General features: G+C 52.1%; 1 protein-coding gene across 2 annotated transcripts in view; it reads right to left on the bottom strand.

Moving 5' to 3' along the window:
* EXOSC10 (exosome component 10) overlaps positions 1-12,389 on the bottom strand; it is a 1,010,963-nt gene that overhangs the window by 474,301 nt on the left and 524,273 nt on the right. For both annotated transcript variants that reach the window (XM_069609938.1, XM_069609939.1), the window contains one exon: positions 9,177-9,333. In XM_069609938.1, coding sequence (XP_069466039.1) covers positions 9,177-9,333 — 157 coding nt within the window. The remainder of the gene's footprint in view (positions 1-9,176; positions 9,334-12,389) is intronic.

Raw genomic sequence — 12,389 nt, 5'->3', positions numbered from 1 at the left:
CACGTAGCAGCCCTGCAGATGTCCAGCAGGGGTACACCAGACAGGAACGCTAGTGGTAGCAGCGATCGCTTTGGTCGAATGGGCTCTCGGGCGGCCGGGCAATGGTCGGTTTGCCAACCGGTGACAGTGCATGATGCAGCCGGAGAGCCATCTGGAAATGGAAGCCTTAGAGAAGGCCTTCCCTTGGTTCACAGGTCCAAAATTCACAAACAGCTGTGACGTCTTCCGAAAACTCTTCGTGCGGTCCACGTAGAACTTCAGCGTTCTAGCTGCATCTAGCGAGTGCAAAGTCCCCTCAGCCGGCGACAAAGGCGACGGGAACAAAACTGGTAACACTAAGGGCTTGTTGAGATGGAAGTCCGACGGCACCATGGGCATAAAGGAGGAGTGTGTCCTCAGCACCACCCTCGTCTCGTGAAAAGTCAAGTTGGAGGCTTGCAGATAGGGCCTGGATCCCTCCCACTCGTGCGGAGGTGATGGCCACAAGAAATGCTGTCTTCCATGACAGGAACTTCAACAGTGCCGAATACAGAGGCACGAATGGCGACCTCATGAGCCTGGTCAGCACCACGTTGAGCTCCCACGCCGGGGCTGTTAGGGAGAATTCTATGTAAGGCTAATTTCCCAAACCTAGTGAGTCCCCCAGCAGCTTTGCTGGATTTTTGGGGTTTATTTTTTTCTCTCCTGCTAAGAGTGAGATTCTTTTGCTCCCACTCTTAGACATGATTTGAGGTGTTCCTTTAACTTTCCATGCATTTTCTGGGCTATGGGGTCTTTTACTCCATGGGGTCTCGTGTTTTTTTTTTATGTGGGTTACACAGCACCCTCCGTGCCATAACCCAGGGGTGTCGTAGCGACCCCCCAACATAGACTCCATACCCTGGGACTGACTACTGTCTCCCAGGGCATGTAAAGTCACCATTGGCTTTGCTAGTCCCAAATTATGAACAGAAACCAGTACAAACCATCATATTGTGGACATACTGGTGGGGGCAATTCGATTGCCACGGGGTCTGTTCGAGGGGGCACTTCTCCGTCCCCCCTGATCGAGTTTTGGCTGGTGGCAGTGGATACTACTTTTTATATTCGAATATAACTATGGGATTTTCCCATTGTTCGAGGCTACCAACTTTAATTATTTAATTCTTATAGCCTCGAATATATAGCCGGTTTATTTAATATTAATTCGCCGGTTGGTATTTTTTGCCAGAACTCGATTCTAAAATGGCGTTTGTGTTCTCTTCTGTGACTCCAACCCAAGTCGAGCCCTTTGTTCCACTTTTTGGCGGGCTTCTCCACAGAAGCCTCAAAAAGTGGTGCCACTCTGTCTGGGTAGCGCAGGGGGTGTGGAGGGGGTTTAGGCACCCTGGACTGAGTTACCTTGGTAACTTAAGTCGCACTCTTGTGTGATTGGCCCAAGTGGTGAGCCAGCCGGCTCACCACTTAGCATGTTTGATTGACAGGTAGGCTGAGTGAATGGGGGTGTGCGGCATAAAAGCAGGGCTTTGGAGACTGGAACTTGAGAAGTCGCCACAGGACCTAAGAATCCGAGGAGGGAGAAGCTGAGCCGGCCTGCAACGACACCACCGGTGGAGCCCTGCTGAACCGTCTCACCACTTTTCCCAACGACAGAGGAGATCTCCAGCCCGGAGAGTCGTCTTCCTTCGACTGGTGGGGACAACCAGTCTACTTTCTTTTCACCTTCCTGGAGCATCTTGTGGCTGCCTTGCCTGTGCCAAGCACCCCGGCAACCGGGATACCACGTTTTCACCACTACCGCGAACCGAAAGGGTAGTACCTTTGTACCGGAGAACTCCGCGGCTGGTTTCTTCCCTGACAGTGCAACGACCTTCATCTTTCCTCCACGACAAGATCTTCTCTTCCTCTGGACGACGCTGTGACTTGCACCCGCTGCCAGGAAAAACTGCCCCTGCTGGAGGATCCTCTCCATTTAAGGTACTGTGTTCCGCCTGGCTTCCCTTGCAACCGTTTGAACGGGGTGTATTAAATCCTCGTCTCTCGAACCTGGGTTAGCCTGGGACACCTTAGCTAACCTTTTTGCACTGAGCTAAACCTTTTTCGAACTACCTCCACAAACTTCAAAGACTCTGTGTAACTGTCTGATCTTGGGCATCTTCCGCCCGGCTCCCTTGAAAGTGGGCCTGGCGCCTAAACTTCCTTGCTCACCAGTAGACTGTGCTTTCCTAAACTTGCTGTGGTTCTTTAAAAAGTGTTTAGTGTGTATGCTTCCATAATTCTGCTTTTCTCTCCCTTTTTATTTAACTTGTTGGAGTGCCATTGAACGTTAAGCGCTCACCTCTGTCTGGAAATAAGTGGGGTTAACTTAGACTTGTCCAACAAGTAATCAGGGATGTACATGTGATAATAGTGATTGTGTTTTGAACTTAACTTACCAATTTAGTGCTAGTGTGTTTTATAAGTGTGTGTTAAATAAATAATTAATTATATACTTTTACACACAACCTCTGGTCAGTGTTTGCTTGTGCTACTGTATTTCTGTACCTATTTTGTATGCTCTGTATACTGCCTAACTCTTCTTGAGGGAAGTCCGACTGCTCAGCCACAGCTACCAAGTGAATCTGTGTGGTACAGACTGCTACCAAGTGGGTTTACTGCCAAACACCTGTAGTCTTAAATCTTTTGCAGTGGTCCCTAAGGGAACTGCACAGGTTTCTGCCTAACAGGGGCCGGAGCCTTGACCGGCAGGAACGATTGGAACAGTCCTTTCATAAATACCTTCACCAGGCGATGAGACCACAGGGATGGCCGTCCTGCAGTTCTGGTATATCGGGAAATCGCTGCCAGGTGTATCTTGATAGAAGCATGCGCTAGTCCCGCCTTGACCAGCGACAGTAGGTACGGTAGCACTCGAGGGGCCATAATCCGTAGAGGGTTAATCTTCTGTGCACGGCACCAGACGGAGAACCTCTTCCACCTGTGTCCGTAGCACTTGAGAATTGAGAACGCCCTGGCCTTTGCAAGAACCTCTGCAGTCCGCCGGGATATCGTATCCTCCAAACTCTAGTGCTGCAGGAGCCAGGCCTGCAAGTTCAGGGACTCCGGGTCGTGATGAAGGATGGCGCCTCCTTCTCTCCAGAGAAGATCTGCGTCCGTCGACAGTTTGACTGGTGGGGGACGCTGACAAGTCCAGAAGGTCTGGGAACCAGATCGGTCTCGGCCACGGCAGTGCGACGAGGATCATCCTGCACCGGGACCTCTTGAGCTGGTTGATGAGCCGGATCAGCAATGGCAATGGAGGGAACGCGTATAGGAACAGGCCCTCCCAGGGGAACGAGAAAGCATCGCCCATGCTCCTCAGCTGGGGAAACCTGCTGGCGAACCTCCGGCACTTGGAGTTCGTCGCCGTCGCGAACAGATCGATCTGGGGTGTGCCCCACCGTCGGAAGAAGCAGTCCACTAGATCCTGTCGTAGTTCCCACTCGTGGCACGAGCGCAGCTCCCTGCTGAGTGAGTCGGCGATGGTGTTTTTTATCCCTGCCAGATGAAACGGCACCAGAAACATCCTTTGGGCGACGTCCCAATGCCACAGATCCTGCACCTCCCTGGACAAGGCTGGGGACCTGGTTTCGCCCGGTTTCCTGATGTAGAACATGGTGGTGGTGTTGTCGGTGAAGATCCTCACCACCTTGCCCTTGAGGGACGGAAGGAAGGACCTGAGGGCCCAAAACACTGCACAGAGCTCCAGGACGTTGATATGGAGGGCCTTCTCCGCCGGGAGCCAAAGGCCTCTCGCGTGCAGATTCTCGGTGTGCGCTCCCCACCCTTCCAGGGAGGCATCCGTGGTCACCGTCTCCTGGTGGCCGGGGGTCTGGAAGTCCATGCCCGCCATCAGATGTGCGCGGGTGCCCCACCACCGGATCGCTCGTCGGAAACTCTCGTCGAGTGTGATCCTCTCCTCGAAGCTGCCCGTCGTCTGGATCCAGCGCGCGTCCAGGAACTCCTGCAACAGGCGCATCCGGAGCCTGCACAGGGGGATGAGGTAAATGCAAGAAGACATCATTCCGAGGAGGGACTTGATGGACCTCACTCTGGCCGCGTCCGCAACCAGCATCCGCTGCACCTTGCCCAGAATGGCCCTCGTCCTTTCCTCCGACGGGGAGGCCAGAAGCGACACTGTGTCGAGCTTCGCTCCCAGAAACAGTGCGTCTTGCGCGGGCACCATGTGGGACTTGGCGTAGTTTACGGAGAATCCCAGGTCTGTGAGAAGTTGGACGGTCCTTGCCGTGTGCTCCACGGCGAGCTCCCTCGTCTTGGCTCGGATGAGCCAGTCGTCCAGGTAGGGGTAGACGTGGATCCCCTCTCGGCGCAGCTGCGCCGCCACCGGTGCGAGGCACTTGGTGAACACCCTGGGTGCCGACCTTAGTCCGAAGGGAAGGGCTCTGAACTGATAGTGACGCCCTTGGACCACGAACCTGAGAAACTTTCGGTGTCCCTTTAGGATGGGAATATGGAAGTAGGCATCCTCCAAATCCAACGACGACAGGAAATCGCCCTCCTCCAGCTGACCCAGGACGTGACCATCCGGAACTTCTATGACTTGATGAATTTGTTCAGTCGTCGTAGGTCCAGGATGGGACGCCATCCTCCCGTCTTCTTCACGAGGAAGTATCTTGAGTAAACTCCGGAGCCCCGAAGCCTCTTTGGGACAAGCTCGATGGCGCCCTTCCTGAGCATCGCCTTTACCTCCAAGAGAAGTTGAGGGACCTGATGTTCTTTCCTGGCCACAGGGGAGACCTTCTTTGAAACTCGAGTGCGTGACCCCGGGCTAGGGCGTCCAGCACCCAACGGTCGGTGGAGATGGACTCCCACACGCTGACGAAGCTCGCCAGCCGGCCTCCCACCGGGGTGCTTCGGTGGGGGCCCGACCCCACGGCCGGTTCAGTCCTGCTCCGACAAGGCTTTGCCGCCTTGACGACGGCGGGGTCCGCCTGACTTGCCTCGTCCCCTGTAAGCTTCCTGCGACGATGAACGGGCCGCTTGACGGTAGGTGGAAAATCCGCCGCCGGAACCTTTGGAGGCACCCTTGCCTCCGCCGCTCCGAAAGGGCGGCCGCCGTTGCTGGAGAACCCCAAGAGCCCGGGCCGTCTCCGTGTCTGCTTTGATGGCTTGAAGGGAATCGTCCACTGTTTTCCCAAACAGGTTGTTTCCATCGAATGGCATGTCCAAGACTCTGGTCTGCACTTCTTGACGGAAGTCAGTGGCCTTGAGCCATCCACGCCGCCTAAGGCACACGCCGTTGCCCAACTGGCAAAATCCAGTGTCGGCGATGTCCGTCGCAATCGTAATGGCGTGGTCCGACGCCACCTCACCTTCCTGCAAGATCTCTAGGGCATCCGCCCTCTTGTCGTCGGGTAGGAAGTCCAGCAGGGGGGCCAGTTTGTACCATAGCGCCCTGTCGTAGCGGGCTACGATAGCCAAGGCGTTGGCCGCCTTAATCGTCGTCGCTGCAGACGAGATGACCCTGTGTCCCATCGTATCCAATTTCTTTCCCTCGCCATCCGGCGGGGAAGTCGACGTAGAGGCTGCACCCCCCCCCCCGGCTTTCTTCCTGGCCGCCGCGGAGACGACGGAGTCCGGGGTCGGCTGTGCCCGGAGGCACAAGGGGGCCGCGTCCGGGACCCGGTACTTCTTCTCGTACCGATCCCTTCTAGCCGGCGTCGTGGATGGGTTCTTGAGGAGGGCGAGGCCCTCATCCAAAATATCGTCCAGTAGAGGCACAGAGAGGACCGTCTTCCTCTTGGCCTCGCGCCGTTGATAAAGGAAACCTTCCTTCTCCTCCGGGCAGAGCTGGAAGAGCTCGGATGCCCTGGCGATCATGGAGTGAAACGATCCAATCTCGTCGGGCGGGGAAGCCCGGGTGAGAGGCGACGACGGCAGATCCTCGTCGTAAACCTCGTCGTCCGTACCCGTCGCGGCCATGTCAGTCCCCGTATCATCCCCACGAGTCGTGGACGGGGAGGAGGGGTGAACAGGGCGCGATGGCTGAAAAGGAGGTGGAGGGTGAATCCTTCTCTTAGGGGGCGGGCTCCCAGAAGGGCCTGGCTCCGGGTCCCCCGTTGGGAGAGGTTCCTCCGCTGGTGGTAATGGCAGTCTCGTCCTTATCTCCGAGCATAAGGACTGTATAGCCAACAAAATGGCCGCCGAGTTGTCTTGCGGCGCTGGTTGAGGGGAGTCCGACGGGCGGTCAGGAGCCCCGTCGGCACCCTCGACGATATCGTCGTCTCCTATGTCGGGATCCCGCCCGACGGGCTGGTCTTCCACGCCAACGCCGTGGCTTAAGACCTCGATCAGCTCTTCCTCAGAGGTTGAGGCCGAATCCACGACGACCTCCTGCCCCCCCTTTTTCTTCTCCGTCGGAGGTTTCACGGGGGTCCGGTCGATGGGCATAAAAGAGGACTCCCTCCGCGGTGGCAGGGAGACTCTGAGCCCCGAGGTCGCCACCACTGGTGTTGCCTCCACAGGCTGAGCCAGGGCCGCCGCGACTGTCTCGATGGAGGCCTTGGCCGGATGGATTAAGGCTTTCACCACCTTAGGTGCACTCACCACCTTCTCCTTGGGGGGGGGGGGCACTGCCTCGCTCTCCCTCCGATGGGGCCTTCAAGCTCGACCGGGGCCTCTCCAGAAGCTTAACCGGGTTCTCGGATTTCCTCTTCCCCGAACCAGAGCGTTGGCTCGTGGTTGATGGTGCCGGAGAAGGTGCACCCTGCCTGGCAGCCGAAGAGCCCGACTGTTCGGCGCTCCCGGTGCCCGCAGACTTGTGGTGCTTAGCCTTCTGTTGGGCCCCCGTCGCCGGGGCGCCCTCACAAGACTTAGAAGACCGCTCTGACCTTTTCTTCTTTTCACCTGCTGGACCCTTCTCCAGCCAGCTGGCGAGGCAGGAACAATGATCCCTCATGGTCCGTTCCGATAGGTTCTTGCAGAACGCACAGTTCTTCTCCACGTGCGTCTTGTCCTCATGAAGGCAGTAGACATCTCGAATGCTCGCCCTCCTTGAAAACATTCTGCAACCCGCATCCAGGGCAGTTCCTGAACAGCTTGGATCCGGGCGTCAAGCTTCCCTTGTCCTGGGCCGTGTCCATGGTAGGCCTCGGATCTTCTGGAATCCTCCAAGAAGCGTAACTCGACGAAAACTTCACCCTTGAGCAGCGTAGAAAATTCCAAAATGGGTCCTCGTTGATCGGAAGTAGAAACGGTGGAGCTTGAGGCTCGATTTAACCGAAAAATGAGAAAATCTCTTTGAAAAAGCACGAAACACAGTAAAAGCTCGAGAGCTATAGCACGAGGACTCCCAACACTTGAACGTGCGGTAAAAATCTGAGGATGGCTGCCAGGGGAGGGGCTTAGGGAGAAGGCAGTCATTGGCTGGGGGCAGTATGGCCCAGAGATCAGTGATTGGTTACTACTAAGAAAGACAGATCAGAAACGAAACTGATACTGATTTTTCCTTTACCTAGGATTCCCAGCCTGATGACGGGGAATATTCATGAGCATGTGAATCCATGCCAGACCCCATGCTGGAGAACTGCGGGTGCAAGCGTTGTTTAGCCGGGGTCCAGGAGCTGTGTGCAACTTCTTCCTATGGAACAATGCAACAGTCATTGATGCAGGACTCTTCAGGATCCTCAACTAGATGTGGGAAAACAAATTTAAGCGATTGCCCACGATACACAGCGACAGTACTTGTCACAGATGTTGCGGTCGAAAAAAGCCATTCTCAGGATTGAGGCTGGAACGCGAAATCGTGCAGGAAGGCTACTTGCAAGAAAAGCTGAAGACCCATGAAATTCTTTATCAAAACGCGGAACAGTAACGCTTTGACCGTGGTAGCCCAAATTGGAGTTGGTCAGTCCACTGGATGGCCCAAGGACTCCAAACTGCTGGGCACCAAGAAGGCATTGAGACTGGTTGTGCCCACCAATCCAAGGGGTTAAAGAACCAATGAGGGTCTTCTAAGATCAGTAGCTAAACAGAGCTCCACTGCGACAGCAGCAACAATTGGTTGCCAGGCCTCTTCAGGACGGTCTGCACAGCTACACAGGGTACTTGGCTCCTCTTCAGTTCTCTTGGAATGGCTGCAGGACTCCTCTTCTTATCCTAAAGTCCAGGTGAGCACATAATCTCAGCCCAACCAATAGAAGATCTTCCCCTCACACACACCTCTGTAGTGGTCCAATCAGGGACCACTCTTGGCAAACTCATGCATACACTCTAGATACCCTGACACCAGTTTGAGGATTGGGACGAGACAATCCCAACCCATGTCCTGGCTTCCATCACACACAACCTGAACTAGCCCGCAAAAAGCGAGGCTTTCCCGGGCAAGTGCATGGCCGTAAAAGGAATTTCCTGACCTGGCAAGGCAGGAAGAAGGCCAAAGAACAAAATGGCAAAAGAACAAGCAAAAAACCTTGTGGCACAGCCATGTTATCACACTAGCCACAGTTGGTGGCCAAACGCAATAAATGAGAGCTAAATAAAAATACAGTAACAATTGTAAAATTGTAACTGCTGCCACCAGCTTGTCTTTAGGCACATTTAAAAGTAAACAAAAATCCTTTGAGTGTAGGTCTAGGGTGATACAATGCAGTGCAACGGAGATACTTTTGTAAGATGCATTATGCAATATGAACAAGTTACCCAAACTAGATCAAATGTAAAAAATAAAAGGGAAATCAAATTTTCGCAGTACTGAGTTTGAAGGACTAGTCTGTTTCCCATGAAAAAATAGCAAAAGGCCAGTGGAGTGAAGCTGAAGGCTTCACTTCACTGTAAAAAGTCAGGACAAGGTGTAAAAACAAAAGCAAACGGTTTGGAGGTTCATAGAATATGGAGGACAAGTTGCTCCAATAGAAAGCTTTCCTAACAGTTACCTTGAAAGTGCTTAGCTAGACTAGTTTCAAATAACATGTTCACCGACTAGGATGGCCTCTTCATACTCCCTCTGCATACTCCCACAGGGCTGGTTTTGAAAATGCAGCTTGTGCTTCTGCTTAGCTGGACAGTTATTACCTTTAGGTAGGAGAGTTTGTAAAGGAGACACGGCTTTTCAGTCCCTACACAGTTTAGAAGATCTATCAATGACTGCGCTTGTATGCCTTGCACTCTGTAAATTTAGTCGGATCCCAATTGCTTACCTTTAGACAAAGATCTTTACTCCTTTGCCAAACAGCCTGCAGAAGGTTAGGTTGCCCATTGTTTCCCTCCAGGAGGGCAAATCGCATCTTGTCATAGATGTAGAGAAGGTAGTGAGTGTCCGCTCGAGCATACTGCATCATCTCTTCTGGCAGGGGGCTGAAAACAGAAAACATTACCACCGATCAATAACCTTTGAGTGAAACCTGCCTTCGAACACGCAAACCACTAGGCAAGCCCTTCCAAATATGCTATGAAAAACACCGTCTCTCGATTCCCTCCTCACGAGGGTATCAACAATGCTTTTCTAGGAGCCATCCTTGATATTTCTCCAAGCAGCTACCCCTAGTGAGCTCAAATTCAGGTTCCATGCCCACCCATCCCCAAAGCGATCCAACATGACCAGCCAAGCAATTTCTTTTTCAAGTTCTCCAAAAGCACCACCCACAAGCCCTTTCCAATTGCTGCTACCCAACAGGTCCAAGCCAAAGCCTACCTAGTCAATAAACCCATCCCCACAAATAGGTGAAACCATCCAGTTCATATTCTGTTTCCCGCAGTATGAGATGACAAGGCCTGAACAGTACCTCTGCTGAGCAATAACTATACTGACATTGCGTTTTTCAGAACCACTGCTGGGGTAGGGATCTGGGAAGCCAACCGTAGTTACTTTCAAAAGGTTTAACACAAAGTCATAAAATTCTTACTTAGTAACGATGCTAAGCTGTAAGGTTTAATTACAGAGATAGGAGCTTGGTGTAAAGCAGTTTTTGTTACGCAATAGATTTCACACAAAGGAAGTTTGCCCTTATTTAACAACACAGCTGCATTATGCTAGAAAAACAACGGATTGGGCACTAGAGGCTGAATCAACTCGTGTAGAACCGAGTGATTTGTTGCGTATTTAGATAAGTCAAACCTTAGGTCTGCAGCAAGACCACTGGAGGGGGAGGTGTTGCCCACATCTTGTGTATTGACTAGTGGGTAATCAAACCCAGATATCTTGTGCTGAAAGAATACTGATCCTTGTTTTCAAGTTTGATTTATAATGATTTAATTAGCAGTGTAATTTGGTCAGCCAGCATGCGTTTCAACCCATCAGTCTTTCTCAGGGCTGAATTGATACATGAATTAACAGTTGGCACTATAATTGTTTAGCGAAACACATGGATGATTGTTATTTCACAGCCCGATGCAAGTTTTGTAAAAGTTAAACAAAACCTAAAAAAAAACTAAAAATAGGATGCAACATGTTTAAGAAAATAAGTTTAGAAGTTAACATGTGTAATACCATATATGTAACAGAAACATTGTTGGTTACCAAGTAGATTCAAGATGCAACTGAATAGTAGTATATCACATAACAAGCATGATTTCACGCAATTGTGCGTATATTGATAGAAGAGCAAACCAGAGAGGGGGAGGAAGGCGAGAGAAGGACAAACATCCATTTAGTATTTCTTATATTGTCTTTGCATTTGATGTATGATTTAAGGCAGGAGGCGTGTAGCCCAGACAGAGAAGAGCCTTACCAATGGTAATTTCAGGATAACACGTGTGGTAGGTTGGTGGGGGTATTGGTTCCGTTAATCTGTGCGTCAGGATTAATTCAACAATCATGGTTGGGTGGGCAATCCATAGGGACCTGGAAACATGGTGGAGGCCCTGTGAGGCTGGAGAGTGCCTAGAGTCCTGTCTGACGGAAATGGCTTACTGCCTTAATGCCAGTAAAACGGAGATCCTCATCATTGGGACCCCTGCTTTCCCTCTCTCTCTGGCCACCACCTTGGGCCCACTTACTTCCCCAACCTGCGAGGCACAAAACTTCACCGTCTTTCTCTCCTCACTTTTCGACAGCTCCAAGAAGATCCACTACCAGCTGCATCTCCTTAAAGGGACTCTTCCCTTTCTCACTTTCCCCCAGAAGCTCACGTCTCCAGAGCTCTGGTTCTCTCTAGACTGGACTACTGCAACAGCCTCTTTCTCAATCTGCCTTCTACTCTCTGCAACTAATCCAGAATAGGACTGCAAGATTTATCCTTGGCCTCAAGCCTAAAGGGCGTATCTCTCCAGCCCTGAAATCTCTCCACTGGCTCCCGGTGGCTGCAAGGGTCAAGTTCAAGACCCTGTGCATTGTCCGCAAGGCTTTCTGGGGCAGTGGCCTGCACTACATCCAACGCTCTTCCAAAATACCTTCCTTCTCGAGCCCTTCGCTCAGCTACCTCCAGCTCTCTAAGGGTTAAACGCTTCTCCAGGCAGAGTGTGGGAGGTAGCGCTCTCTCCTCTGTAGGTGCCTCCCTCTGGAATGGCCTCCCTGCCCCTCTAAAACTTGAGTCGGACCACCTGAAGTTCCAGAAGCAGCTCAAAACTTTCCTCTCCTCCGCCTTCTCTCTCCGCTGATCTACCTGACCTACCTATCTGCAGTACTGCATGGTTGCTTGGCTACCCTCAGAGTACCCTGGGTACCAGGCTCGCTCTTGATCAGTCACCCTTGCACTGCCTCTGGGCCTACCACACACTTAACTGTAACCCCACAGTCCCTTGCTCTCCTTGCACTACCCAGAGCCGCGCTGCCCTGGCTGTACGTACTCGGAGCATTGCTGCTTTGTTTTCCCCTCCCCTCTACCTTGCACTCTCCCCCCGCCCCCTTCCCCTTGCACTTCTCATTCTCACAGAATCTGAATGACAAGGCCTAGTAAAATAGTTTGTCTTGTCCTCCATCTGTCTTCCTAGTCTTGTCGCGCCTAGAAACACTTGTGTACAAACGTGTTATAAATGACTTTTCATATCATATACCCTGCTTGGGAGTACACGGATGGCAGCCCTATGCACATCGCTCTTGTCTGGTGAAATTATTGGTATTGGCCCTGTTGGGCAAGGGATAGCTGCAATTTAAAAGAAGAACACTGATGAGCGTCAGCGTTCTACCCATTTGGTGCCAGTGGCACATGAATTGCATGTCATCACAGGAATGTCGATAACGAAGATTTGTGTGGTTGGCAGTTACAAAATAGTGCTTGCTTTTGTGATGTTGAGAGCGATTATACAGCCTCCACTGTTTAAGAACCTGGCATTTCGGCTGAATGTCAGGGCATAAGGGGTACTTTCGGCTTGGCTGCTATGCTCTTCTGCTTTGCTATACTGCAGAAAGCTCCATTAAATACTGCTGCTGTATGCGTGCGCCTGATCATAGTGAGAAATTGGTTTCGTGTGCA

The sequence above is a fragment of the Ambystoma mexicanum genome, chromosome 8, assembly GCF_040938575.1.
Source record: "Ambystoma mexicanum isolate Mex_15411 chromosome 8, UKY_AmexF1_1, whole genome shotgun sequence".
Lineage (NCBI taxonomy): Eukaryota > Metazoa > Chordata > Amphibia > Caudata > Ambystomatidae > Ambystoma > Ambystoma mexicanum.
The sequence above is the reverse complement of the archived record's forward strand: the minus strand, read 5'-3'. Positions and strand labels throughout refer to the sequence as shown.